The sequence below is a fragment of the Carassius carassius genome, chromosome 20 (genome assembly GCF_963082965.1).
Source record: "Carassius carassius chromosome 20, fCarCar2.1, whole genome shotgun sequence".
Classification (NCBI taxonomy): domain Eukaryota; kingdom Metazoa; phylum Chordata; class Actinopteri; order Cypriniformes; family Cyprinidae; genus Carassius; species Carassius carassius.
Genome location: NC_081774.1, coordinates 24954673 through 24980253, shown reverse-complemented (window position 1 = coordinate 24980253; position 25581 = coordinate 24954673). Strand labels below are relative to the sequence as shown.

The 25581-nt window shown below is 37.5% G+C and overlaps 1 protein-coding gene across 5 annotated transcripts in view; it reads right to left on the bottom strand.

The window, feature by feature from the left end:
• Window positions 1-15285: 15285 nt before the first annotated feature.
• tnk2b (tyrosine kinase, non-receptor, 2b) overlaps window positions 15286-25581 on the bottom strand; it is a 203551-nt gene continuing 193255 nt past the window's right edge. For all 5 annotated transcript variants that reach the window (XM_059502262.1, XM_059502260.1, XM_059502259.1 and 2 more), the window contains one exon: window positions 15286-16055. In XM_059502262.1, the coding sequence (XP_059358245.1) occupies window positions 16049-16055 (7 nt within the window). In that variant the 3' untranslated portion in view covers window positions 15286-16048. The remainder of the gene's footprint in view (window positions 16056-25581) is intronic.

Sequence of the window (25581 nt, the reverse complement as noted above, 5' to 3'; positions counted from 1 at the left end):
CTTTTGTTAACACTTCTCTGTAGCATCTCTTGCATATTGTCTTGCTTGTGTCCTTCGGCTTTCCATGTTCATTAGCTTCATATCCAAAATATTTCCAGAGAGCACTCCTGCGGTGTTCTTTATCAACCAAAGCCGGTCGCGGGGCACTGCAGTCGCCATCTTTCTATTCACTTCACTTTTGCTATTTAACCAGAGCTAATGAGATGAGACAGGCACGTGTGGTTTTTGTCAACGCGCCTTTGGAGAGAAGTGAAAGTGACAGTTTGGCTAGTTATTGGTGTATCAATACTTCGGGGAAATTATCGGTACTGTTCAGATATTTCAGTATCGATATTTATTGAAATATCTATATTTTTGACAACACTACCGTGGACAGCTTTTTTTTATATTCTTCGATATTCTGTGTGGTCCGATCACAACAGTAATAGAAATTTATTATTTCTGTCAAGTTTTAATAGCATTTTTACCTTTAAGTAATTTTTTTCTAAAAGTGTGCACCACATTTTAAGTCAGATTCTTGCATTTGGGTTGTTACCAAGCAAATTAAAAAAGCATCAACAGAATTTATCTTTGCAATGCAGAGGAAACACAGAAGCTGCATTAAAAGTGTCATAGATGCATTTACACGCTGTTTAATGCAGCTCAGAGGGACATGGAAAACCTTAACCTGCAGTTACAAATGCATGAATAATGTTTTGATATTTTAAACGTAAAATATTGAAAACTGACTTTTGAAATTATAAAAAAAAAAAATGAAAAGATACCATGTGAAATTAAAACCACCAGTAGGCGGCAGTAAGTTAAGTGAGTGATTACCACACAGACGCTAAGACAGAGCGTGCAATTGGCATGCTGACTGCAGGAATGTCCACCAGAGCTGTTTTCCGTGAATTGAATGTTCATTTCTCTACCATAAGGCGTCTCCAAAGGCGTTTCAGAGAATTTGGCAGTACATCCAACCGGCCTCACGACCGCAGACCACGTGTAACCACACCAGCCCAGGATCTCCATGTCCAGCATGTTTTTGTAGCATACTTTGTCACAAACAGAATGAAACTATACAGTTAAAATAAAATCTAATAAAAATTCAAAGATACACATAATATAGTTTATTTGAATTCTGGCACTCTCCCCATGATGGCTCATGCCGCGCGCTGTGAAGCACCTGTCATCTGATGGGGGCATAACTTAGCAATAAGGTTTTTTTTGCACAAATAATGCTTTTTTTTCTTCTTCTTCAACATTTTTAATGTATGTGTGTGTGTTATGTGGGAAATGTGGTTATGTCTGCATGATTACCATCTCTATGAGCGCAAATCATTGTGTGATTACTGTGTCTATGACAGCTATCAGTGTAAATAAGTCTATATGTATAGAGTGTAATTACTGACAACAAGGCGCATCTGTATGACCAGATGCGAACCAAGAAGCAGTGGGGGCCCCAGGCAAAATTAAAAGATGAGGCCCTTCTATATATATATATATATATATATATATATACACACACACACACACACACACAGACACACACACACACAACAAAAAAATTGTTAAAACGCATTTAATAGAACATAAATTTACAGTAACAAAATATTCTGAAGCAATATTTTCATCAATGTTCAATCAGCTTTTACATACTCAAATCTGCATATTTTTATTTACATTAACTATTTTTACAAATGCATAAATAATGTTTTGATGTATTAAACAAAACGTTGAATTCTGATGTTTGAAATTATTTAAATGACAAAAAGGTACTTTAAATTTGAAATTAAAACCGCCAGTAGGCGGCAGCAAGTCACTGTTAATAAGTGAATCATTGCCATTGAAACGAATCATTTAAATGTTTGATTCATTCAGGAACGAAACAACATCATGTTGCTCACTCATAGATGCAAAATAACCCAGTGGCCACTGATTAGGGTGGCCATATGCGCCGTTCACTAGTCCCAGGCAGGATTTTAATAATGCCTAAAATATCCAGGTTTTGGCTATTTGCACTGTGCAGGTTGATCGTTGTGTAACGTTCATGAGAGCTATAAAGCAGGCGGCTCATTATGATTTCGAATCGCTTTCACGTGTTTATTCGTTCGTTTGACTTGAAGCATTGTGGCGCACTATGTTTTTTTGGGGGGGATTTGTGTGCAGCGACGCTTCAAGTTCAATTCAATTCAATTCAAGTTTATTTGTATAGCGCTTTTTACAATACAAATCGTTACAAAGCAACTTTACAGAAAATTATGTTTCTACAATATTTAGTAGTAGCTAGTAGTTTGTGCACGTTTGACAGGATTTTAGAAAAATAAAAATAATAATAATAATACAAGACGTAGTCAGCTAGATGATGAACTATCAATATTATTAATTAATAGTAATTATATGATGCAGTCACACATGTAGCAATAATTGTTAGTTCTGTTTGTTGATTCAAGGTTAGGATCATCTGGGGTCCTCTGAGGGTCAGCATCATCTCTTCTCAGGTGTTCTGGATCCAGACTGGAGCTTGTGTAAATCCTAGTTACCACGGGATGTAAATCCCGTGGCAAAACATAGAAACAAGATAGAGACATCATTAGCATAGCTGCTGATCCAACAAAGTAAAATTAGTTTAACCCAAGCTAAAGAATAAAAATGCAGATGCAACTACACTCACAATTTAAGAGATACATTATTCGAATGCTTGGCGAAAGAGATGTGTTTTTAATCTAGATTTAAACAGAGAGAGTGTGTCTGAACCCCGAACATTATCAGGAAGGCTATTCCAGAGTTTGGGAGCCAAATGTGAAAAAGCTCTACCTCCTTTAGTGGACTTTGCTATCCTAGGAACTACCAAAAGTCCAGCGTTTTGTGACCTTAGGGTGCGTGATGGGTTGTAGCGTGGTAGAAGGCTAGTTAGGTACGCAGGAGCTAAACCATTTAGGGCCTTATAGGTAAGTAATGATAATTTGTAACAGATACGGAACTTAATAGGTAGCCAGTGCAGAGACTGTAAAATTGGGGTAATATGATCATATTTTCTTGACCTGGTAAGGACTCTAGCTGCTGCATTTTGGACTACCTGTAGCTTGTTTATTGCCGAAGCAGGACCTAGCAACCACCTAGAAGTGCATTACAATAGTCCAGTCTAGAGGTCATGAATGCATGAACTAGCTTTTCTGCATCAGAAACAGATAACATGTTTCGTAGCTTGGCAATGTTTCTAAGATGGAAGAATGCAGTTTTTGTAACATTGGAAATATGATTTTCAAAAGACAAATTGCTGTCTAATATAACACCCAGATTTCTGACTGTAGAGGAAGTAACAGTACATCCGTCTAGTTGCAGATTGTAATCTACAAGATTCTGTGTACTGTTTTTTGGTCCAATAATTAATATCTCTGTCTTATCCGAATTTAATTGGAGAAAATTATTTGTCATCCAATCTTTTACATTTTTAACACACTCTGTTAGCTTAGATAATTGGGAAGTTTCATCTGGTCTCGTTGAAATATATAGCTGAGTATCATCAGCATAACAGTGGAAGCTTATTCCGTATTTTCTAATAATATTACCAAGGGGCAACATGTATATTGAAAATAGAAGGGGACCTAGGACGGATCCTTGTGGCACTCCATATTTTACTGATGATAAATGAGATGACTCTCCATTTAAGTAAACAAAATGGTAGCGATCGGACAGGTAGGATCTAAACCATCTTAGAGCCTGCCCTTGAATACCTGTATAGTTTTGTAATCGATCTATGAGTATGTCATGATCTATGGTGTCGAACGCAGCACTAAGATCAAGTAAGACTAGAAATGAGATGCAGTCTTGATCTGACGCAAGAAGCAGGTCATTTGTAATTTTAACAAGTGCAGTTTCTGTGCTATGGTGGGGCCTAAAACCTGACTGAAATTCTTCATACAGATCATTTTTATGCAGGAAGGTGCTCAATTGAGCAGACACAACTTTTTCTAAAATTTTAGACATAAATGGAAGATTTGAAATAGGCCTATAATTTGCCAGTACACTAGGATCTAGTTTTGGTTTCTTAATAAGAGGCTTGATAACCGCCAGCTTGAATGGTTTTGGGACGTGACCTTAAGATAACGACGAGTTAATGATATTGAGAAGCGGTTCTTCGGCTACAGGTAACAGCTCTTTTAGTAATTTAGTGGGTACAGGATCTAATAAACATGTTGTTGGTTTAGATACAGTGATAAGTTTATTTAGCTCTTCCTGTCCTATATTTGTAAAGCACTGCAGTTTATCTTTGGGTGCGATGGATGAAACTGAAGTGTTAGACGCTGTAGAATCTACATTCGCTATTATATTTCTAATGTTATCTATTTTATCAGTGAAGAAATTCATAAAGTCATTACTATTTAACGTTGGTGGAATATTTGAATCAGGTGGCGTCTGGTAATTTGTTAATTTAGCCACTGTGCTAAATAAAAACCTTGGATTGTTTTGGTTATTTTCAATGAGTTTGTGGATATGCTCTGCCCTAGCAGTTTTTAGAGCCTGTCTATAGCTGGACATACTGTTTTTCCATGCAATTTTAAAAACTTCCAAGTTAGTTTTTCTCCATTTGCGTTCAAGACTACGAGTTACTTTCTTGAGAGAGTGAGTATTACTGTTATACCATGGCACAGTACGTTTTTCTCTAACCTTTTTCAATTTGATGGGGGCAACAGCTTCTAATGTATTAGAGAAAATAGTGCCCATGTTGTCAGTAATTTCGTCTAATTCATGTGTATTTTTGGGTACAAATAGCAGTTGAGATAGATCAGGCAGGTTATTTGCGAATCTGTCTTTGGTGGCTGGAACAATAGTTCTGCCCAGACGGTAACGCTGAGACATATAGTTAATATCAGTTATACGCAGCATGCACGATACAAGGAAATGGTCTGTAATATCATCACATTGGGGTACAATATCTATAGCAGTAAGATCAATTCCATGCGATATAATTAGATCTAGTGTATGATTAAAACGATGAGTGGGCCCGGTGACATTTTGCTTGACTCCAAAGGAGTTTATTAGGTCAGTAAACACAAGTCCTAATGTATCATTTGCATTATCAACGTGAATATTAAAATCTCCCATGATTAGCGCCTTATCAACTGTAACTAGAAGGTCTGAGAGGAAATCTGCAAATTCTTTTAGGAATTCTGTATACGGCCCTGGTGGTCTATACACAGTAGCCAGAGCAAGAGATACATTAGATTTCTTTTGCATGTCTGACAGTGTAACATTTAGCAGAAGTATTTCAAAAGAGTTAAACCTGTATCCTGTTTTCTGGGTAACATTGAGAATACTACTATATATTGTTGCAACACCTCCTCCACGACCAGTCTGACGGGGCTCATGCTTATAACAGTAGTTTGGTGGAGTAGACTCATTTAGACCAAAATAATCATTTGGTTTTAGCCAGGTTTCAGTCAAGCAGAGTACATCAAAACTATTTTCTGTGATCATTTCATTTACAATAACTGCTTTGGGTGTGAGTGATCTAATATTTATGAGCCCAAACTTTAAAAATTGTTTTTGTTCATTTACTTTACATTTTTCTGGTTTAATTACGATAAGATTTTTTCTAGATCCTACATTATATTTTGACCTCACTATCCGGGGAACAGACACAGTCTTAATAGTTTTTACAGCACAAGTACTTTTATCATTTAAGCGGGTGGAACAAAACTCATCATAATAGTTATTAGAGAATTGTCTTACTAGTCACATGGAGCGAAGTGTCCTGGAGATGTTGTCAGAGAGCAGCTCCGCTCCGATTCTGCTGGGGTGTAATCCATCAGCGCGAAACAGCCTAGGACGCTCCCAGAAAAGATTCCAGTTATTAACAAATAGCAGTTTCTGTTCTTTACACCATGACAACAACCATTCATTTAAAGCAAAAAGTCTACTGAACCTTTCGTGTCCTCGTCGATACGTGGGCAGTGGTCCTGACACGACGATCGTCACCGCGGGCGTCGTGCTGCGAACCGTCTCGATCAGGCTGCTGAAGTCCCTCTTCAGCGTCTCCGTCTGCCGCAGCGTGGTGTCGTTAACCCCGGCGTGAAGCACGACCGCTCTGGGGCTCTCGTCGACCTTCAGGATCGCGGGTATCTGCGCAGAAACATCGAGAACACGAGCACCAGGCAAACAATGAGTGTGCACTTTACCTTCGGCTAACGTAGCACTTACATGTCGGACGATGGAGTCTCCGATGATCACAGTGTCGCGTCCTGTCTCGCGGAGGGGAGCGAAGCGGTTCCGGATGGAGATGTCGAAGGCAGGAGGGGGAGAAGTCGTCGCCCGGGACCCGGCTCGCGTCCTCCGCTGTGGATGCACCCAGGGTCCGTGGTGTCCCGGCGTCGCAGTGAAGGACATCTGGGAAGATCGCGTCCTGGGTGCACCGGGCCTGTGCAGAGAAACACACGGAGTAGACGTGGTGGGACTGTTAACAGATCGCTGTATACTTACCCCGGACTTGTGAGCGTCAGCCCGGGATGATTCCAGCGCGGTTCTCCGCTCTCTCAGCTGGGCCTGCCTCACCTCCAGGTCGCGAATCTGCTTTCCCACGGCCTCGAGCTCGAGCTGCACAGAGTGGAGACATTCATCCGCCATTAAAGCAAGTAACAGTGAGTACAGCAGTGGTAATGTGTGTGAATAGAGTATTAGCAATGTTAGCGCAGTTAGCTGCAACCACGCCGCTGATGCTAACGGGCTAAAAGCTAATAGCGGACCCGGGAGATCAAAATAAAACTAGTGATAGCGAGGCGCTCTGATTGTTTTTGTTGTAGAATACAATAGAGGATATATTCACACGTTATATAAACGGAAACGATGATGTATACAATTGTTTTTTGAGTTAAAAATAGTCAATGAAAAGAATATAGTGACGGAGCTCAAACGCAGTACAGCCGCCAACAACAAACAGGAAGTGACGTCTTATCAAATGGTTCAACACAGATCTGCTGTCGTCAATCGAACGAGCAAACGTGCGCATGTTTGCATCGCTTTGATCGTTCCCTCCAGTGTTGCGAGATTGGAAATGTCCAAGTATTGTACCAGAAGTTCAAAATTATTGTATTTGGAAGAAAATTATCGTACATGAGTCATAAGAGTTATTTATCTATTCTAAACCAACAACATTTTGACACGAACTGCAAATTACCACAATAAATAACTAGGCGTATGGTTGGACGGAAGCAGTGTGACAAAATACTAACCCATTATTTTTAGTGACTGTCTGCTTCGCGGCGCATATTAACATATTAAAATTATTATTAACACTTGCTTTGTTGCGTCCAGTGAAGAAGGAATTTAGCTGTTGCTGCGTGGTGCAGTTGACTTCACATCTGAGCCGCTGTCATCGGAATCCTGCGTGTTGCCAGATGTTGAAGGGGTTCTTGCTGTCATGGACCGCAACATAGTGCTCGTTGGCTTTAAAGCAGGGCACCCTCCTGCATTCTTAACACACCCTGAGGTCCACACAAATGCATTTAGAGTGTCTGTAATGAGCCGATTTCGTGTATGAGTAAAGAAGCCCAATGACTGCAACTACCATCATTTAAATTTTCATAAAATTCTGAAATTATTGTACATTACAGGATTTTTTTCATTATTGATCGTACATATGTAAAAATGATCGTACAAATACAATAATTATCGTACGTCTGGCAACCCTGGTTCCCTCTAGATCTCACCTTCTCACATGCAGCCCCACGATTGGTCGATTATGTACAATACCTGCATGTTATTGGTCAAACTGCTTTGGATGTTTTAGGCAATATTAAAATCCTGGCCGGGACGTGTCCCGTATAAACGGCGCATATGGCCACCCTACCACTGATCTCTATTATAGATCAGTGTCTGTGGCTTTGTTTGGAATTATTTATGATGTTGAAATAGTGCAAAAAAATAATAATTAAATAAAAAGTCAACATGGGTCTCTTAATTAACTTCTAGTTTATTGAACTGTTGTAAAAAAAAAAAATAATAATAATAAATAAATAAAAAAATTGCCCCCATGTCCTGAATTTTTGATAATTCTGAATGTATTATCTATCCCCAGGAATGTAATCGACTGGCAGGGTTAAAGTGTGCCCTTTTGCATATGTTCACAGTCAATGAGGGAAATCTGAGCGAGAACATGCTCTCTTTTGGCGCTTTTCCATTACCAGTACCAGCTCGACTCGACTCGACTCGGCTCGACTCGCCTCGGCTCGCTTTTCGCTCCGTTTTCCATTGCAGATAGTACCTCCACAATAGTACCTGGTTGTCATAGCGACGCTGCAGGAAACTGCCGTGATGTAATCTTCTACGCGACACACACCCGCTACCCACACACAGGACAATGGAGGAAATCGAGTGCATGTTGTTTTGATCCTCGGGATATATTGGATATATCACGCAATCTCTGGCCAAACTTTTTAAAAATGATGGGGTTATTCTGGATACTATCTGGATACTATTGCTGGCGCGTGTAATGATGACGCAGTGATTAGTGACGATTCTCTCTGACCAATCAGCAGTCTGCTGTGTTTTCACGTCACATTATAGTATCGCTTCAGCTCGCTTGGAACCTCGCCGGAGGTGGTACGAAAAAAAGTACCTGGAAGCCGGTACAGGTACAACTTTTACACAGTGGAAAACCAAACAGAGCCGAGGCGAGATGGTACTGTGTAGTGGAAAAGCGCCATTTGTCACTGGTCCACCTTCGTAAACTGTTTTCCTTCTGGAATATACATTCCTTGCTGCTGAGGGTCCGGTTTCGCACTGTAGCATGATTTCTTGTGCTTCCTCTGTCAAAGCGGTGGCTCAGGGTCACAGCTTGAACTCGTTCTGAGGTGGTGATGACGATCTGGACCTCACCCTAGGGGGAAGCACTGGACTGTTTTAGCGCCTGAATTTGTCGGAAAATGCCTGGTGAATGCCAGTGTAGGAGAGAGAAGCCCTGACATGCGAAGGTGACATGAGCATCGGGCTGATGTTAGCTCATCAGCAATGGTGGATGGTGGGGCAGATGCAGAAGCCAACATGCAGCCGTAGTGAGCAATGGCAAGCCTTACATGAATGATCTTGATTGGAAGGGCCGCACAGACTCTGCAATCCAATACTTCCAGTGCCGCCTCAGCCTGGGTGCAGCCCAAGAGCAGCACACAGTCCGTGTGCGCATCTGGAAAATCGATGGGATCACCACACAAACAGCATCCATCAAGAGACATCTATCTTTTTTTTTTAATGCAGGAGAAGATCACTTTCCACGTTGTCCACTCTTGTCACACAGGTCAATGGCGAAAAAGGTTCCAGATGAAGGAGAAAGATTCTGAGGTAAATTGGCACCCTATATCGCCTGTATAGCAGCTGAGCCCGCCAATTAGGCGAATACTCGAACACTGTTGGCTATAGAATTCAATCAGGCTTTAGCATTTTGGTGGAAAATGGTTCCCCATATGTAATGTCAAGAGACTGACTCAATAAGAAAAACAGGCAGAGGGACAACAGGGGCGGTAGGGACAGAAAATGCACTTCACAATAAAATCCAAAGACAGAGAGGGAATCTATGACATTTGCAATGTAATATTTCAGGTTGTCTTTAACTGTAATAAATTTGCATCATCACAAATATGTCATTATAGTGTATGGAGCATAATTTAAGAGCATATGGCTACAACATAAAAATTGGGGGATGGGGGGTAGGCTTGGGTATCGAGTATCGAGTATTGATTGGAACTGGGACTAGCTTTGCGATTTTCCCGGAATCGTTCAAAAGTTAAAATTTCGATTCCTAGTTTCGATTCCTAGTCCGCCAACCGGAAGAAGAAGAAACCACTGAACACCAATGAAGAAGCGTCCACCGGAAGTATTGGCATAACAGAGTGAGTCTAACAAGGATAGACGTCAGTGGTCCTAAGAATGGCCTCACTTTCTCACTGCAACATTTGCATCAAGATTGTTTCGTGCATAGGAGGGTGCACGTCGAACATGATAAAGCACCTCCGAGTTCATGAAATAGAAATAAATATGTGCCCCCTCTTTGACACGCTGCGCTGACCGTCCTCCGCTGCCACTTCTTTCTCCTATTTATGCGTTCAAGCTTCTTCTACACCCAGCAAACGTATTTTCTCCACAGCAGGAGATAATAACGTTATCTGTCCAGAATGCTCACGCATTCTGCAGATATGATCATTTTCCTAAACAATAACTGTTTCTGATTTTATACTAAAAAAAAATTATTTAACTTTTTATGCATTTAAATAATTAGACATGCTAAAACAGAGAATTAGGTAACAATAAAACATATGGTAAATAAAAAATACAACATTTCATAGGTCAATAAATATGTATGTTTTGTAACTCTTAATAAATTGATGTGAAAATGTAGAAGTTTTATGATTTTAATGAATTAGACTTGCTTTTTGATTAATACAACTTAATTTAACCATGAAAAAGGAGTGAAAAAAAAAAAAAAAAAAAAGGAATCCAGAAAAATTTTAAAAGTGAAAGTGACGTGACATTCAGCCAAGTATGGTGACCCATACTCAGAATTTGTACTCTGCATTTAACCCATCCGAAGTGCACACAAATAGAGCAGTGAACACACACACACACACACTGTGAACACACACCCGGAGCAGTGGGCAGCCATTTATGCTGCGGCGCCCGGGGAGCAGTTGGGGGTTCAATGCCTTGCTCAAGGGCACCTAAGTCGTGGTACTGAGGGGTGGAGAGAGAACTGTACATGCACTCCCCCCACCTACAATTCCTGCCGGCCCGGGACTCGAACTCACAACCCTTCGATTGTGAGTCCGATTCGCTAACCACTAGGCCACGACTTCCCATGAAATTTGGAAAAAATAAAACGAATTTCACAGGGCCCTATTATTGTTTATTTGCTATTCCGCACCAGGTTAGCCCATCAGTGGGAGCACGGTAACATGTTCAGGTACCTGAAGCATCGTACACTCATGTGTAAATGTGTTTTCATGAGGATTTCAAAAATAAAACTCTTGAGGAAAGTGTACCCCTGTGGAAATATATTCATAATTTATAATATTTATATTCAAGTTCATAGATTTGATATTTATATTGTAGTTGAAAACGGCCCTGTGAGAAATTCATTGTAAAATTAATAAAAAGTAAAAAGTTCATAGAATTAAAATTGAATCTGAATACTTTCTGAAGCTAGTTAATTTTTTTTTCTTTTATTTAAATATAATTGTTTCAAAGAACAGGAAAGACAATTCAATAGCTGAGTTAGCTTGTGTGAGTCTCTGAACATGCTATCTATAATAGGCCCTATGTGTTGATTAATCCAAAAGTTTAAAAAAGAAGGAAAAAAAAATAGTTTGTGACTTTCTATTGTCTTGTTAGGTTGTATTTGAATTTAGATAGCAATAATGTGCAGTTTGGTTAGAAGTAACAAATCAGGTGTAACCGTATCTTCACCCTGTTTCCAGTTGGAGTGGGACCTGAAAAGTTAATGCATACAATCTATATTACAATGAGCTGGGCTAAACTGAACTGAGAGACAGAGAAATTATATAAGTCTGTTACCACCTGCAAAAATGCAGCACAGCAAAAACTATTTCTCAGGGGTTCAGTGGGGCATTCTGCATATAAGATGGTTTGTGCATGCTGTAATAATCAGTGTGACAAGGCATTAATAATTTGCAGGGGGTGTTGGGACACTGAACAATAGCCCAGAAAAGAAAGATGAATGGTCTAAGGCTCTGAGAACCTGATCAACGAGCAGCCAAAGCAGAATATTAACAGAAGAATCCTCGGAACAGACTGTCCTCTACAGATGCATTTTAAAGGCTTGTTTGATACTTCATGTGGGTCCTTGTGTTATGTACAGTAACAAAATCATACAAGTATTGACTTCTAAATCAATGCACAATATTCTTCATAAATATCAGTTTTTCCCTGAGGATCTGAAAAGTAATTTAAGATAAATGCCACAAAAATGTGAGCTTCGTATATTCTTTATTCCAGTAATAATTCAATCCATTTGTCTTAGTGATAAAGGAATAGTTCAACCAAAATTAAAATGTAAAAAACTGTAAAATGTAAACTGCATTATTGCACAGCTCTGTTTACATAAAGTTGGATATTAGAGGTGTCGCGATATACCGGTATTGACGATAACAGTGCTATTCAAAGCAACAATTATCGATATCATGTTAATTTAGTGTTTGACCGATATTAGCGATAACGCAGTATTTAAAATGAACAGTTCTCTTATGATAACACCACATGTAAATACTCCATTGACAGTATCTGGTTGAGCTCCCAGGTGGCAGTGGGAAACATTGTATTAACCTTTTAACAGCGGTTTTCTATGTTCATATATTTAAGAAAAGGGTGATTATTTTAATAAGTACCACGTTTTCTTTACTCATCTTATTTTTGTATTTGCAATCAATACGGCATGTGTTTAGTAACACTTTATTTCTTTTATTCAAATCTATTAACAGTTACATGATTAAAACTGATCTTGAAAAACTGAGCAACCACATTGCTACATTAAACTTTTCAAATTTTAAGCTGGTCACAGTGCCATGCACTTAATGTCTCATCTGCGGTCATTCTTCAATACGTTTCATTAGTTAACATTAGTTAATTACATTAGTTAACATATATAATGAACAAATAATAATGAACAATATTTTTATTAATCTTAGTTCATGTTAATTTCAGAATTTACTAATGCATTATTAAAATCACAAGTTGTGTTTGTAAACATTAATGCACTGTGAACTAACACGAACAATGAGCTATTTTTATTAATATTAACAAAGATTAATTGTGTAATAAATGTATTGTTCATTGTACATTCATGTTAGTTAATACACTACTGTTAACAAACGACATCTTATTGTAAAGTGTTACCATTAATATTCATACTGCTCAACTTGACAGTATTTTCCCTCGTTATTTCATAGTAGCTTCAAAGAAGACGGAGAAAGCCAGAGTCTTGTGCCCTGCGTTTATCAGTAACCTTATGTTCGTTGGGTGAAAAAGAAAAACTCAATAAACAAAGTAAAAATTCATTTAACTGATACCCCCCCCCCCCCCCCCACACCAAGTTTTCTATAAATATCAATATATATTGATATTGTGAATTCATATGGCCATAATAACCGTGATATGAAAAATCTAATATCGTGACAGCCCTATTGGATATATATAGCTTTATCCTAGTACACTCAGGCAAAGCGTTATGCTACTATATATTATAACAAATCAACTTTTTTGTAACCATACCAATAACCAATTTGTATCATTTAACACACTAGTTCAGAGATAGGGGTTGGGGGAAAGCAGTTTCTCCATTATGAACAACTAAAGTCCGTAGTTAAATTAAAGATTAATACAAATACATCCATGTCAGATAATGAAAGAGATAACGCAAATCACTATCTCCAGAAAATTAATAATCTAACTACATAAACATACATCAAATACCAATGAAACAATAGCACCACTAATGCCCAAATGGGAAATAGTCTTGGCTTTCTCCCCCAGTCTCGACCTCTGTTTTCTTCCCAATTGATCTGTCATTTTATTTATTTGACAACGATAAATATACCATTATTATGGGCTTTAAAATCTTCATCTATTTGTTCATTTGATGACATCATATTTATCGCCAAGAGAATTCTGTTAAAAGTTCTGTTAAACTGGAAATTATATATAGAAAAAGAGAAAGATCTTCTGCCGCAGACCATAGCTCGACACCCGAGCCACTGAGCCACATGTGAGTGCCATCTCTTACCATGGAGTCAGGCTTGCCAACATGTCCATCCGAGAGCTAGAGCCAGTTGCCACTTTACTCCCGAGGCCGAAGCTATCTCTGGATCCCTTGGCTTCACTGCTGGACTCCAGTCCCCTGGCTCCACCTTGGCTCTGTGCTCCCTCAGCTCCGCAGAAGTCTATTATCACTAAAGCTCCACCAGTCTCCCCTGTCCCTCTGGCTACACCTTGGGTTTCACCACAGACCTCTGGCTGCATCTCAGCTCTCCAACGGGATCCTCATTCCCTCCGATTCCACCTTTGTCCTCACGCCCTCTGGCGTTCCCCCATTCTGCCAGTACCCCATCACAGGTTGTCTCTGCAGTTTGGTGGAGAATGCACCATGTCCCCTGTCAGTTCTTGGCTTGTATTAGTGAAGTGCAAGTATTTATTTTCCTTGAGGATATATATATATATATATATCCTCTTCAAATGTTTACTGGTGTTAAGTGTTAATGTTAAGATATAAAGACAGCTATAAATGTTAATGCAGAACCATTAACATTTATAGCTGTCTTTATATATTAACATGCGGATCATCATGCAGTAACTCCTAAATAAATTAAAACCTTACTAAAATGTTAGCTAAAACTACTTGCTATTTGGCACGTCACCCCTGTAGGGTCTTTCAAAAAGCTTCACCAGACTGGGGAGACTCAATGTTTAAGAGGGAGAAAGAAAATATTGAGACTCAAAGATAAAAAAAAAGATAAAAAATAATAATTTTAATAAAAATACATTTATATATTTATATTATAAACCATAAATTGTGCATTATTATGCTTCTTAAACATTTAGGATATCAAGGTTCTAATTGTAAAGCTATTCAGAGCAAAACTTTTGAGCACATAGACTAAACAGAAAAAAGAACTAATGAACATGAACAAGAACACATTGTTACTGGGCAACTCACTTCAGTTTTACTAAAACTATAACAGAATAAAGGAAAGACTAGGACTAGCTTCCACTCTGGACTAAATCTACAGATGGTTAGCATTGTAGCAGGATGGTGTTTGCCATTGTAACAAATACTTTAAGTCCCATTCTCAGATTGATAGGATGCAGGAGAGGATGGTAGACAGCATTCCATCATGAACACGTTGGCACTGAGCATTCACAATGCTGCTAATAGTCAACACACACCACTATTGCACTGCTATTCAGTTGTACAGAGAAAAAAAGTGTCTTACTTTTAACATCACTGTGGGTTCATTTGCATAAATGAGTCAGAATTGTGTTATTCATTGGTCATTTTTCAAGCAGATCTATTTATAAAGACAGGCAGGTTTAAAAAGAAAAAAAAAACTTACTGCAAAGTGTTCTGATACCAACAGTGCCACATCACCACTGTACAACTTTATACTATTTGAGACTAGTGCTATTCCAGAAAACAATGAAAATAACATGTTATAAGTTGTGCTTTGTGAAAAACAGTAAGTGGTCCAATTAAAAATAACATAAGCGCAAGAAGAAAAGGTTCACTTATTTATGCTTTGGTGGTTTTCAAGATTTTGGTTTTACATTAAGATTGGAAGCAGCATTGTGCAAATCAACATAAAAACAGTTTTGTGACTTTACTGATAAATCCAGCAAATTCAGTTGGCTTAGAAAGAGTGATTCATAGTGATTTGTGAGCAAAGTACAAAAGTAATAAAACCAAACATGGAAGAGAGAGGGTCTTAAGTATATGTCAAAATGGGTGACAAAGCTGACAGTTCAACATTAAGGTTTTTTACATATACATAAATTCAACATATATACAACATCTGAACTAGGTCAAGAATTCTTACTGTTACAGGTGACCCACACAAAACAGATTAAATTAAAAAGGCAAATGTAAAACTGACAAATATCTGATAAAGACCAACTCAAATCAGATGCATATGTATAACCAAAACATCTGAAAATATATATAAATCCTTAGAGGCTTTCTTTAGCCTGTTTTCACCTCTTGTTTGTAAAATTACAATGAAAAATCACAAGCAGCACCTTGTTTTCCATCTGTTGCTATCAACTGGAAAATAAAAAGCAGTTTCTTTAAATTTTTACTTTTTAATTTTTACTCTGTATTGCACCCTAGAGAAAGATTTCAGGAGGAGCACAGTCACTGCCTCATGTATGGACACACACACTCTCTCTCTCTCACACACACACACACACACATCAGATCTGGAGGTAAAATGTGATATGATAAAGTCCTGGTTGGCCCACCAAGTCCCCTCAGTGTTCTCAACATTCTTTTAGGGCAAGGGGCTTTTCCAATGCATCATTGTCTGCAAAAATGAAAAGAAAGAAAAGATGATTTGATACATAAAATTCATACAGCACTTGACAATAGGAAGCTAAACTAATACATACGATAGAATAAAAAACATGAAACGGGAAAAAATAGAAAAAGAAAAAGAAAAAGAAAAAGAAAAATGGAAAGATTTGCTTTATAATTAAAAGCTACACAAAAATGCCGGTAAAGCATCTTGAAATGCAGTCCTGCACAAGCAAATAGTGATTTTTTTTTTGTAGACTCAGTCCCCTGTCTGGAATTTTTCTTACAGCAGAAGTGTCTACAACAGATTAATTTAATTTAAACTAAGGATGAGCATGACCTGAGGCATAATCAGTATGTTTATTGACTGAAATTAATTTTCATAAAAGGGGTCCTATTATGCTCTTTTACAAGGTCTTGATTTTGTTTTGGGGGTGTACTAGAACAGGTTCACATTTTTTCCACATATTTTACATTAATACAAAACATCTCTCCCCAGTCTGGCATGAACGGCTCGAATAGTTCCTGTATCGAGAAGGCCCACCTACTGGAATATGAGATGTGCTTGGTTAGCTGGGCCCGGAAAATATGCGTAGTAGTCCAAACGAGTCGTTCATTGTAGTTTTTGAAAAGTGATTTCTGTTAAATAAAATATATCCTTTTGAATTTGACTTTGAGCTTTGTAACTTTGCAGATCTTTTTTATACTCAAACAGAAACATTACGGACTAACTAAAGTTGAAAAAGTAAAAAAGCATAATAGCACCCCTTTAATCCAACATCTCTGTACAGGTATGGTTACAAAAACTGAGATTCAGGAAAACTTCCCACAGGGAAGAGGAATTCCTCAACCTCTACCAGTTCAAAAGGTTGATTTTAGCTTAGATTACAAACTGCATAGATCATAGTATGAGCAGTTGTGAGGTCAATTAAATAAAGTAGGCCTGGCATAGAAACATTGTACTGCAAATCCATTTTGATAATTTGTTCGATGCAAATAGAAGAGTTGGGAATTGGGTATGAAGAACATAAGCTTTCTGGAAATGGATAGGCTCCTTCTACAAATCAGCCATTTATATGGAATACTGCACAAAAAATATCAAACTAATTTGGAGGTTAAATTACCAGTAGGGGGCGCACTGAACAACATGACTTATAACAGTTTTTTAATAACAAAGAACAAACTACGTGGGATATGATTTTTCAACTCAATCAGATTATTTTAAATGAAATGATCACAGATAATAGTTTTGAGGTACCTGGCTAAAACCAAATGATTATATTGGTCTAAATGAGTCTACTCCACCAAACTACAAACACTCTGGCTACTGTATATAGACCACCAGGGCCGTATAAAGAATTCCTAAACGAATTTGCAGATTTCCTCTCAGACCTATTAGTTACCTCCGATAAAGCGCAAATTTTCAGAGATTTTAACATTCACGTTGATAATACAAATGATGTGTTAGGACATGCATTTACTGACCTAATAAACTCAAGTTAAGCAAAATGTCACTGGGCCCACTCATCGTTTTAATCATACGCTAGATTTAGTTATATTGCATGGAATCGATTTTGCTAATAAAGATACCGTACCTCGCCAATTAATCGGCACTGATAGTTGACTGCTGGAACATTCGGTTATCAGCAAAAATCCATGCTGATAGTTTTCCGGTTTGCGTCCATTGCTGGAGCGGTTGAGAAAGCTCTGCTTTCATTGTACAGTGTGAGAGCGGCCTCTAGTGGTTGAAATCACTGACAGCATGTGCTGTTTGTTTAGACACGTGATGCTGCACGCTGAACAGAGCGAGAACTTCAGAGAACTTCAGACCCGGATTGAAATACAGCCGACAGAAAATCCTGCCACTCCACAGAGCACCATTCGCATAGTTTTCCATTAAATTACATTATATTTGCCCGAATCATTGTTAAATGTACATAATAAATTGTATATTGAGCAATTTCATCTAAACGTTTTTCTTTCTGTAGCTTTAATATGGTCTGTATGCTTCATTTATAGAGCTATAATATAGATCGCTCTTTCCATTTGCTCCATATTTTTAACAGTGAACTTCAAGAATGAACAATGAGGCATAGATAAGTTTGAAGTAATCTTGTTTCCATTTGGTGCATAAATAAACAGTTTTGAGACTGCTGCTCGAGTTGAACGCAACGTGTCCGGAAGGTGTGTGATACCGGTGAGTTCTCCTAAACTCAGCGCTGCTCTTTATTTTGATTAGACCATATCACATGCACAGAATTGTAAAGGTATTCACGGCAACCCGTCAAAATAAAAGTCAGATTTTATTTGAAGTCTATTGTTCAATGTACATATCCTACTACTAAAATGAAAATTAAACAAACATAATTTTTAAGGAATAATCACACATTTCTTCCATGTTTTAATTTTAATAGTAAATCCCCTTTGTTTACCAAAAAGGTTTGCTTAATTTTTGAGAAATTAAAAGATAAATTAAATGAATGTTTCATGCCTTGATTTGACAACAACACACATTTAAATACACACAGATTTTTTGAGGGGAAAAAATCATTAGGCTTCTTTAAGAAAAAAAAATGAATTTGTTTTATGCATATAATAATTAGACATGCTAAAACAGAATTTGGTAACAATAAAAAATATGGCGAGAAAAAAATTAAACATTTCATAGGGCCCACATGTAATTTGTAAATGTAATTTTTGTTAACCTTTATTAAACTGATGTGAAAATGTATAAGTTTCATGATTTTAATTAATTAGACTTGCTTTATGCTGAATAAACTTTAATTTAACTATTGGAAAGGAGTGGATAAAATTTTAAAGGAAAAAAACTGAATCCAGAAAAATTAAATAACAGAATTTGGAAGTAAATAAATTTTTAATAAGGAAAAAAAAATATGGATTTTATAGGGCCCTATTAGAACATTTACTATTACTATTACTGTTATTATTATTAATATTATTATTATTACTTTTATTATTACTACTACTACTACTACTACTACTAGTAGGGTTGGTTCAGTAGAGTTTTTTTTTATGTAACTAAATCACTATTTTAGTTTTTGTTCAGTATCCATTTGAAAAACTATAAGTTGATTAATCGTTATCGGCCAGTATGGTCCAACCTATCAGGTCAACCTCTAATACCCACTCTCTCAAGAAAGAAACTCGTAGTCTTGAGCGCAAATGGATAAAAACTAACTTGGATTTTTTTTTTAGAATTGTGTGTACAGTATGTACAGCTATAGACAGGCTCTAAAAACTGCCAGGGCCGAGCATATCCACAAACTCATAGAAAATAACCAAAACAATCCAAGGTTTTTATTTAGCACAGTGGCTAAATTAACAGATAACCAGATGCCACCCAATCTAAATATTCCCTCACAATTAAATAGTAATGACTTTATGAATTGCTTCACTGATAAAATAGATAACATCAGAAATACAATAACAAATGTAGATTCTACAGATTCTAATACTTCAGTTTCATCCATCGCACCCAAAGATAAACTACAGTGCTTTACAACTACAGGATAGGAAGAGCTAAATAAACTTGTCACTGTATCTAACCAAACAACGTTAATTAAATCCTGTACCCACTAAATTACTGAAAGAGTTGTTACCTGTAGCAGAACTGCTTCTCAATATTATTAACTTGTCGTTATCTTTAGATAATTGATATCAATAATAGACACTAAATCAGGTCATTACATCGTGCAATGTTTTCCACTAATATTGCGTTACTTACAGGGGTTCCTGAGCCTGAACTTTAAGGGGGTTGAGGGTTGCGGTGTTGTCACATAAACAGGGTTATGTAGCAAACAAAAAAGACCATTATTTGATTATTTTCCTTGAAACTAACTAGTAACGTGTCTGCCATTGCCATTAGCTCTTGAAAGGCTTAGACTAAAGATTATGGTGGGACATTTGAAACAGCAATTCCAAGAAAGTTTACTCATTACAATATGGTGCAAACACATGTAACATTTAGGATGCTTTTGATATCAAGTTCTGCTGGTTAGCTTTGTCCTTGACAGTGTACATAATGACCTACATTCTAAAACAAGACATTTCTGAAACTGGTTTAAAAGAATGGTTACTAAATACTAGGAAATTAATATAAAATAGTAAATATACAAAGACAGTTTACTACAGAAAACTACAGTTCAGAAAAAAAAAAAAAAAAAAAACATTAAAATAGTCCAAGAACTAGTAACTTAAACAGGGGTCGTACAGATACCTCAAAATAAAATTCCAAGGACTTGCACTACTTTTTTGGTTTTCAAGGACTAAAATCAGATCTCACTTATTAATCAATATTGTAATTATCTTTCAATTTTTAATAAATAAACTAATAAAACAAAATGGCACAGATAAAGTGCAGCACATGCAAAGAATGCAATGACTGTGGCAACTTCAACATTTGAAAGGATACTATGGCAAAGTTGGGGTGTGACAAAATGCACATGCTTGGTTCACTAGAACGAAACAATACTTTAAGAAATTTTCAAATGACAAAATATTTCTGCTTTAATGATCATTTGTTTTCTAATGATCATTTGGCTAATCAAGTAATCTACTGATTATTTTGACAAGTAAATAATCTGATATTTTTTTGTATACAAATAGAACTAAGTCAAAAACAGGCTTTAATATGACTATTTATATATAAAGTAATGATGAGGCAATAATAATTGTCCTCAAATAAAGTATCAAAACCAAGTACATGGTTTTACTGAACAACACTGTTAAATACACAATGTAATATGCCTATACAAGTGCATCTCAATAAATTAGAATGTTGTGTTAACTCAAATTGTGAAACCTGTGTATCAAATAAATTCAATGCACACAGACTGAAGTAGTTTAAGTCTTTGGTTGTTTTAATTGTGATGATTTTGGCTCACATTTAACAAAAACCCACCAATTCACTATCTCAACAAATTCGATTATGGTGACATGCCAATCAGCCAAGCAACATAAAAAACCTGCAAAGGTTTCCTGAGCCTTCAAAATGGTCTCTCAGTTTGGTTCACTAGGCTACACAATCATGGGGAAGACTGCTGATCTGACAGTTGTCCAGAAGACAATCATTGACACACTTCACAAGGAGAGTAAGCCACAAATATTCATTGCCAAAGAAGCTGGCTGTTCACAGAGTTCTGTATCCAAACATGTTAACAAAGTTGAGTGGATGGAAAAAGTGGGGAAGAAAAAGATGCACAACCAACCGAGAGAACCGCAGCCTTATGAGGATTGTCAAGCAAAATCGATTCAAGAATTTGAGTGAACTTCACAAGGAATGGACTGAGGCTGGGGTCAAGGCATACAGACGTGTCAAGCAATTTGGCTACAGTTGTCGTATTCCTCTTGTTAAGCCACTCCTGAACCACAGACAACGTCAGATGCATCTTACCTGGGCTAAGGAGAAGAGCTGGACTGTCCAAAGTCCTAAGTCCAAAGTCGTAAGTGGTCCAAGGTCCTCTTTTCAGATCAGAGCAAGTTTTGCATTTCATTTGGAAACCAAGTTCCTAGAGTCTGGAGGAAGGGTGGAGAAGCTCATAGCCCAAGTTGCTTGAAGTCCAGTGTTAAGTTTCCACAGTCTGTGATGATTTGGTGTTCAATGTCATCTGCTGGTGTTGGTCCATTGTGTTTTTTTGAAAACCAATGTCACTGCATCCGTTTACCAAGGAATTTTGGAGCACTTCATGCTTCCTTCTGCTGACCAGCTTTTTGAAGATGCTGATTTCATTTTCCAGCAGGATTTGGCACCTGCCCAAACTGCCAAAAGCACCAAAAGTTGGTTAAATGACCATGGTGTTGGTGTGCTTGACTGGCCAGCAAACTCACCAGGCCTGAACCCCATAGAGAATCTATGAAGTATTGTCAAGAGGAAAATGAGAAACCAGAGACCAAAAAATGCAGATGAGCTGAAGGCCACTGTCATAGAAACCTGGGCTTCCGTACCACCTACGAAGTGCCACAAACTGATCACCTTTATGCCATGCCGAATTGAGGCAGTAATTAAATCAAAAGGAGCCCCTACCACGTATTGAGTACATATACAGTAAAGGAACATACTTTCCACAAGGCCAACAATTCACTAACTTTTTTTTTTTATTATTGGTCTTATGAAGTATTCTAATTTGTTGAGATTGGGTTGGGTTTTTGTTAAATGTGAGCCAAAATCATCAATTAAAAAAACAAAAGACTTAAACTACTTCAGTCTATGTGCACTGAATTTATGTTTCACAATTTAAGTTGAATTACTGTAATAAATGAACTTTTCCACAACATTCTAATTTATTGAGATGCACCTGTAGATGCATTTAGGAATCTTTAAGATTACTAACAATAGAAGAGCAAGGCATTTTATGGACAACCACTTTGTGAACCTAGGAGAGAAGGTAATTCTGACTGCTATGAAAATCTGGTGCTTTTGAATCGGCTACTGTGAGTATGTTTTGTTATTAGTTTAAGTATTTGCTATTGAATGTTCAAATGCAGAGTTTTGTGCATCGCATGTGTGTGTGTGTGTGTGTGTGAGAGAGAGAGAGAGAGAGAGAGAGAGAGAGAGAGAGAGAGACAGGGTAACACAGTGGAGTCAGCTGTCTTAACCGTCCATGGCTTGTGTACTGCAATCATATACGAGCTTCATCACTGTGTCTGTCACGCCACTATGTTCCCCTTTCGGGCTTGAACTGATGGTAAAACTAAGGACATTATTAACTGTCTTTACATTTATTTTGAAAGATGGAGCTTGCAATTATGGAAAGGGGCATTACATTTCCGATCACAATGGACTGGTTCAGTTGGCCATTCAGAGCAGACTGCCCTTGTCGGAAGGAGGGACTTTGTAGACAACGACACGTTTGAGAGAGGTGGGGCATAGAGGACCTACAATAATGTATAGTATTTGAAAATAATTCGTGTTTTTTTTTTTTTTACATTAAAAAACATCATATGACCACTTTAAATGTTTAACCTAGACATTTGTGCAGAGATTGGAAGCTGAAGCTGGCTCTGCAGGACATGGAGACACCAGCGTGATCACTTGCATTTTTTTCTAACTAGGGGTGCTCCGATCACGATCGGCCGATCGTTATGCGCATCTAGTCAGTAAAGCCGGTTCTCTAATCAGCTGTAAATTCCATCAGGTGCCTGATTTCACATAGAGCAGCTGTTACTACACAGAGCCATTGTTAACTGAGAAGCTGCACAAATCCACGTTCATTTTCAGCGTTTATTTGCGCATCTTCTCATTTAACAACGGCTCTGTGTAGTAACAGCTGCTCAATGTGAAACCACGCACCTGAGGGAATTTACCGCTGATTAGCGAACCGGCTTTACTGATGAGATGCGCATTAACGATCGGCCAATCGTGATCGGAGCACCCCTATTTCTAACAGTGGAAAGAACTTAATATGCAGTCATTTTTGCTAATAAAGGTAAGAGTAATACCTCATTTTAAACTGTAAACGGGCTAGTTTTATTTTTTTGTGCACTCACACAATATCGACAAAACATTGTGCTTTTATAAAATAAAGAAAACAAATGCTTTCTGCCGTCTAGGGGTTTGAACAGGAGGAACCTAAACTCAGCAAATTGCCTCACAGACCTGATACATATATATATATATATATATATATATATATATATATATATATATATATATATATATATATATATATATATATATATATATACATATACATATACATATACATATATACATATATATATATATATATATATATATATCCATAAGTTCTCCATAAGTATTGGAACAGTAAAGACAAAATTGCTTTCTCTGCTGTGGAGTCAAGACATTTGCAAATATGATTAAAAGATGAATATGTGACAAAACTACAGAATGCCACATTTTATTATTAGGTCTTTCGACACATACATGTTTTACCAAATAAAAAGGACAGCACTTTTAGAGTTCCTCCCACTATTTGATGTGAGCATAAGTATTGGAGCAGTTGAATTTAAGGCAGATGTAAAAGATTAAAAGCTAATATTTAGTTGCAGATCCCTTGCATGCAATCAAAGCAGTGAGTCTGCAACCCATAGACAACCAGACTCTTGGTCTTATGCTTTGAAATGCTTTTCTCCAGCCTTTAATGCAGCCAATTCCAGCTCTTTGTGTTTGTTTTGGGGTTTCCGTCTTTAGTCTCCTCTTTAGCTGGTGAAATTAATGTTCAATCAGAATTAAACCTGGAGATTGATTTGGGCAATCTAAGACATTTCACATTTCTTTGCCCTGATAAAGTCCTTGACTGAACTGGCAGGGTGTTTTGGGTCACTGTCCTGATCTAATATAAAGTGCTTTCTAATGAGTTTGGTGGCATTTTCTTGAATATTGGTAGCCAAGATGATTTTGTACCCTTTCAAATTCATTCTGCTACTGCTATAATACATTAAGTCATCATTAAAATTAAGAGGTCCTGTTCTAGAGACAGCCATGCATGCCCATGCCATGATACATTTACATTTATCCATTTAGCTGACGCTTTTATCCAAAGCGACTTACAATTGCTATATATGTCAGAGGTCGCACGCCTCTGGAGCAACTAGGGGTTAAGTGTCTTGCTCAGGGACACATTGGTGTCTCACAGTGGATTCGAACCCGGGTCTCTCACACCAAAGACGTGTGTCTTATCCACTGCGCCAACACCACCCCATACCACGTGATACAAGCTTTACAGATGAGGTTGTATGCTAAGGATGATTTGCAGTTCCCTTTTTTCTCCACACTTTTCCTTTCCAATCACTTAGATAAAGGTTAATCTTTGTCTCATCAGTCCATCAACTAAGTTCCAAAACTCTACTGCCTTACATTTGTGAAGAATCTTGCCTTTCTATTTTTGGTGCTGATCAGAGGTTTGCATCTTGCGGTGTAGCTTCTGTAATTCTGTGTCAAATTCTCCTGCGGGCTGTAGATTGACAGCATTCTGGAGGTTTCTGGTGATTTTACAGACATGCATTTTAGAGTTCATTTTCACAGCTTTTATGATTTGTCTGTCATCAACTACTGTTGTTTTTCTCAGCCGATCAGATCGTCGTTGGTTGCTGATGTCGCCGGTAGTTTCCAAACTCTTGATTTCTCCATGCCTTTTGTTTTTCCTATAGTTCTAACTGAGTTCCTCTTTTCTTTTAGCATCCAAATTGCTTGCTTTTCTTTCAGAGTCAGCTTCCTCATCTATATTCTGGTTTGTGTGTGTGTTTGTTGAATGCAAGACTTAGAATGCAGAAACAATAGATATAACTGATAAGACACATTCCCCGCTTTTAATATCTGAAGAATTAATGCAACCGGACACAGCTGAACACTTAGAAAGACCTCTGAGGCAACTGTTCCAATACTTATGCTCACATCAGATAGGGAGATGAAACACTAAAAGTGCTAATCTTCTTAACTGGTAAAACATCTTTGTGTTGAATCACCCAATAATAAAATGTGACATTCTGTAGTTTTGTCTCATATTCATCTTTTAATCATATTTACAGCTTTCTTGACTCCACAGCAAACTGAA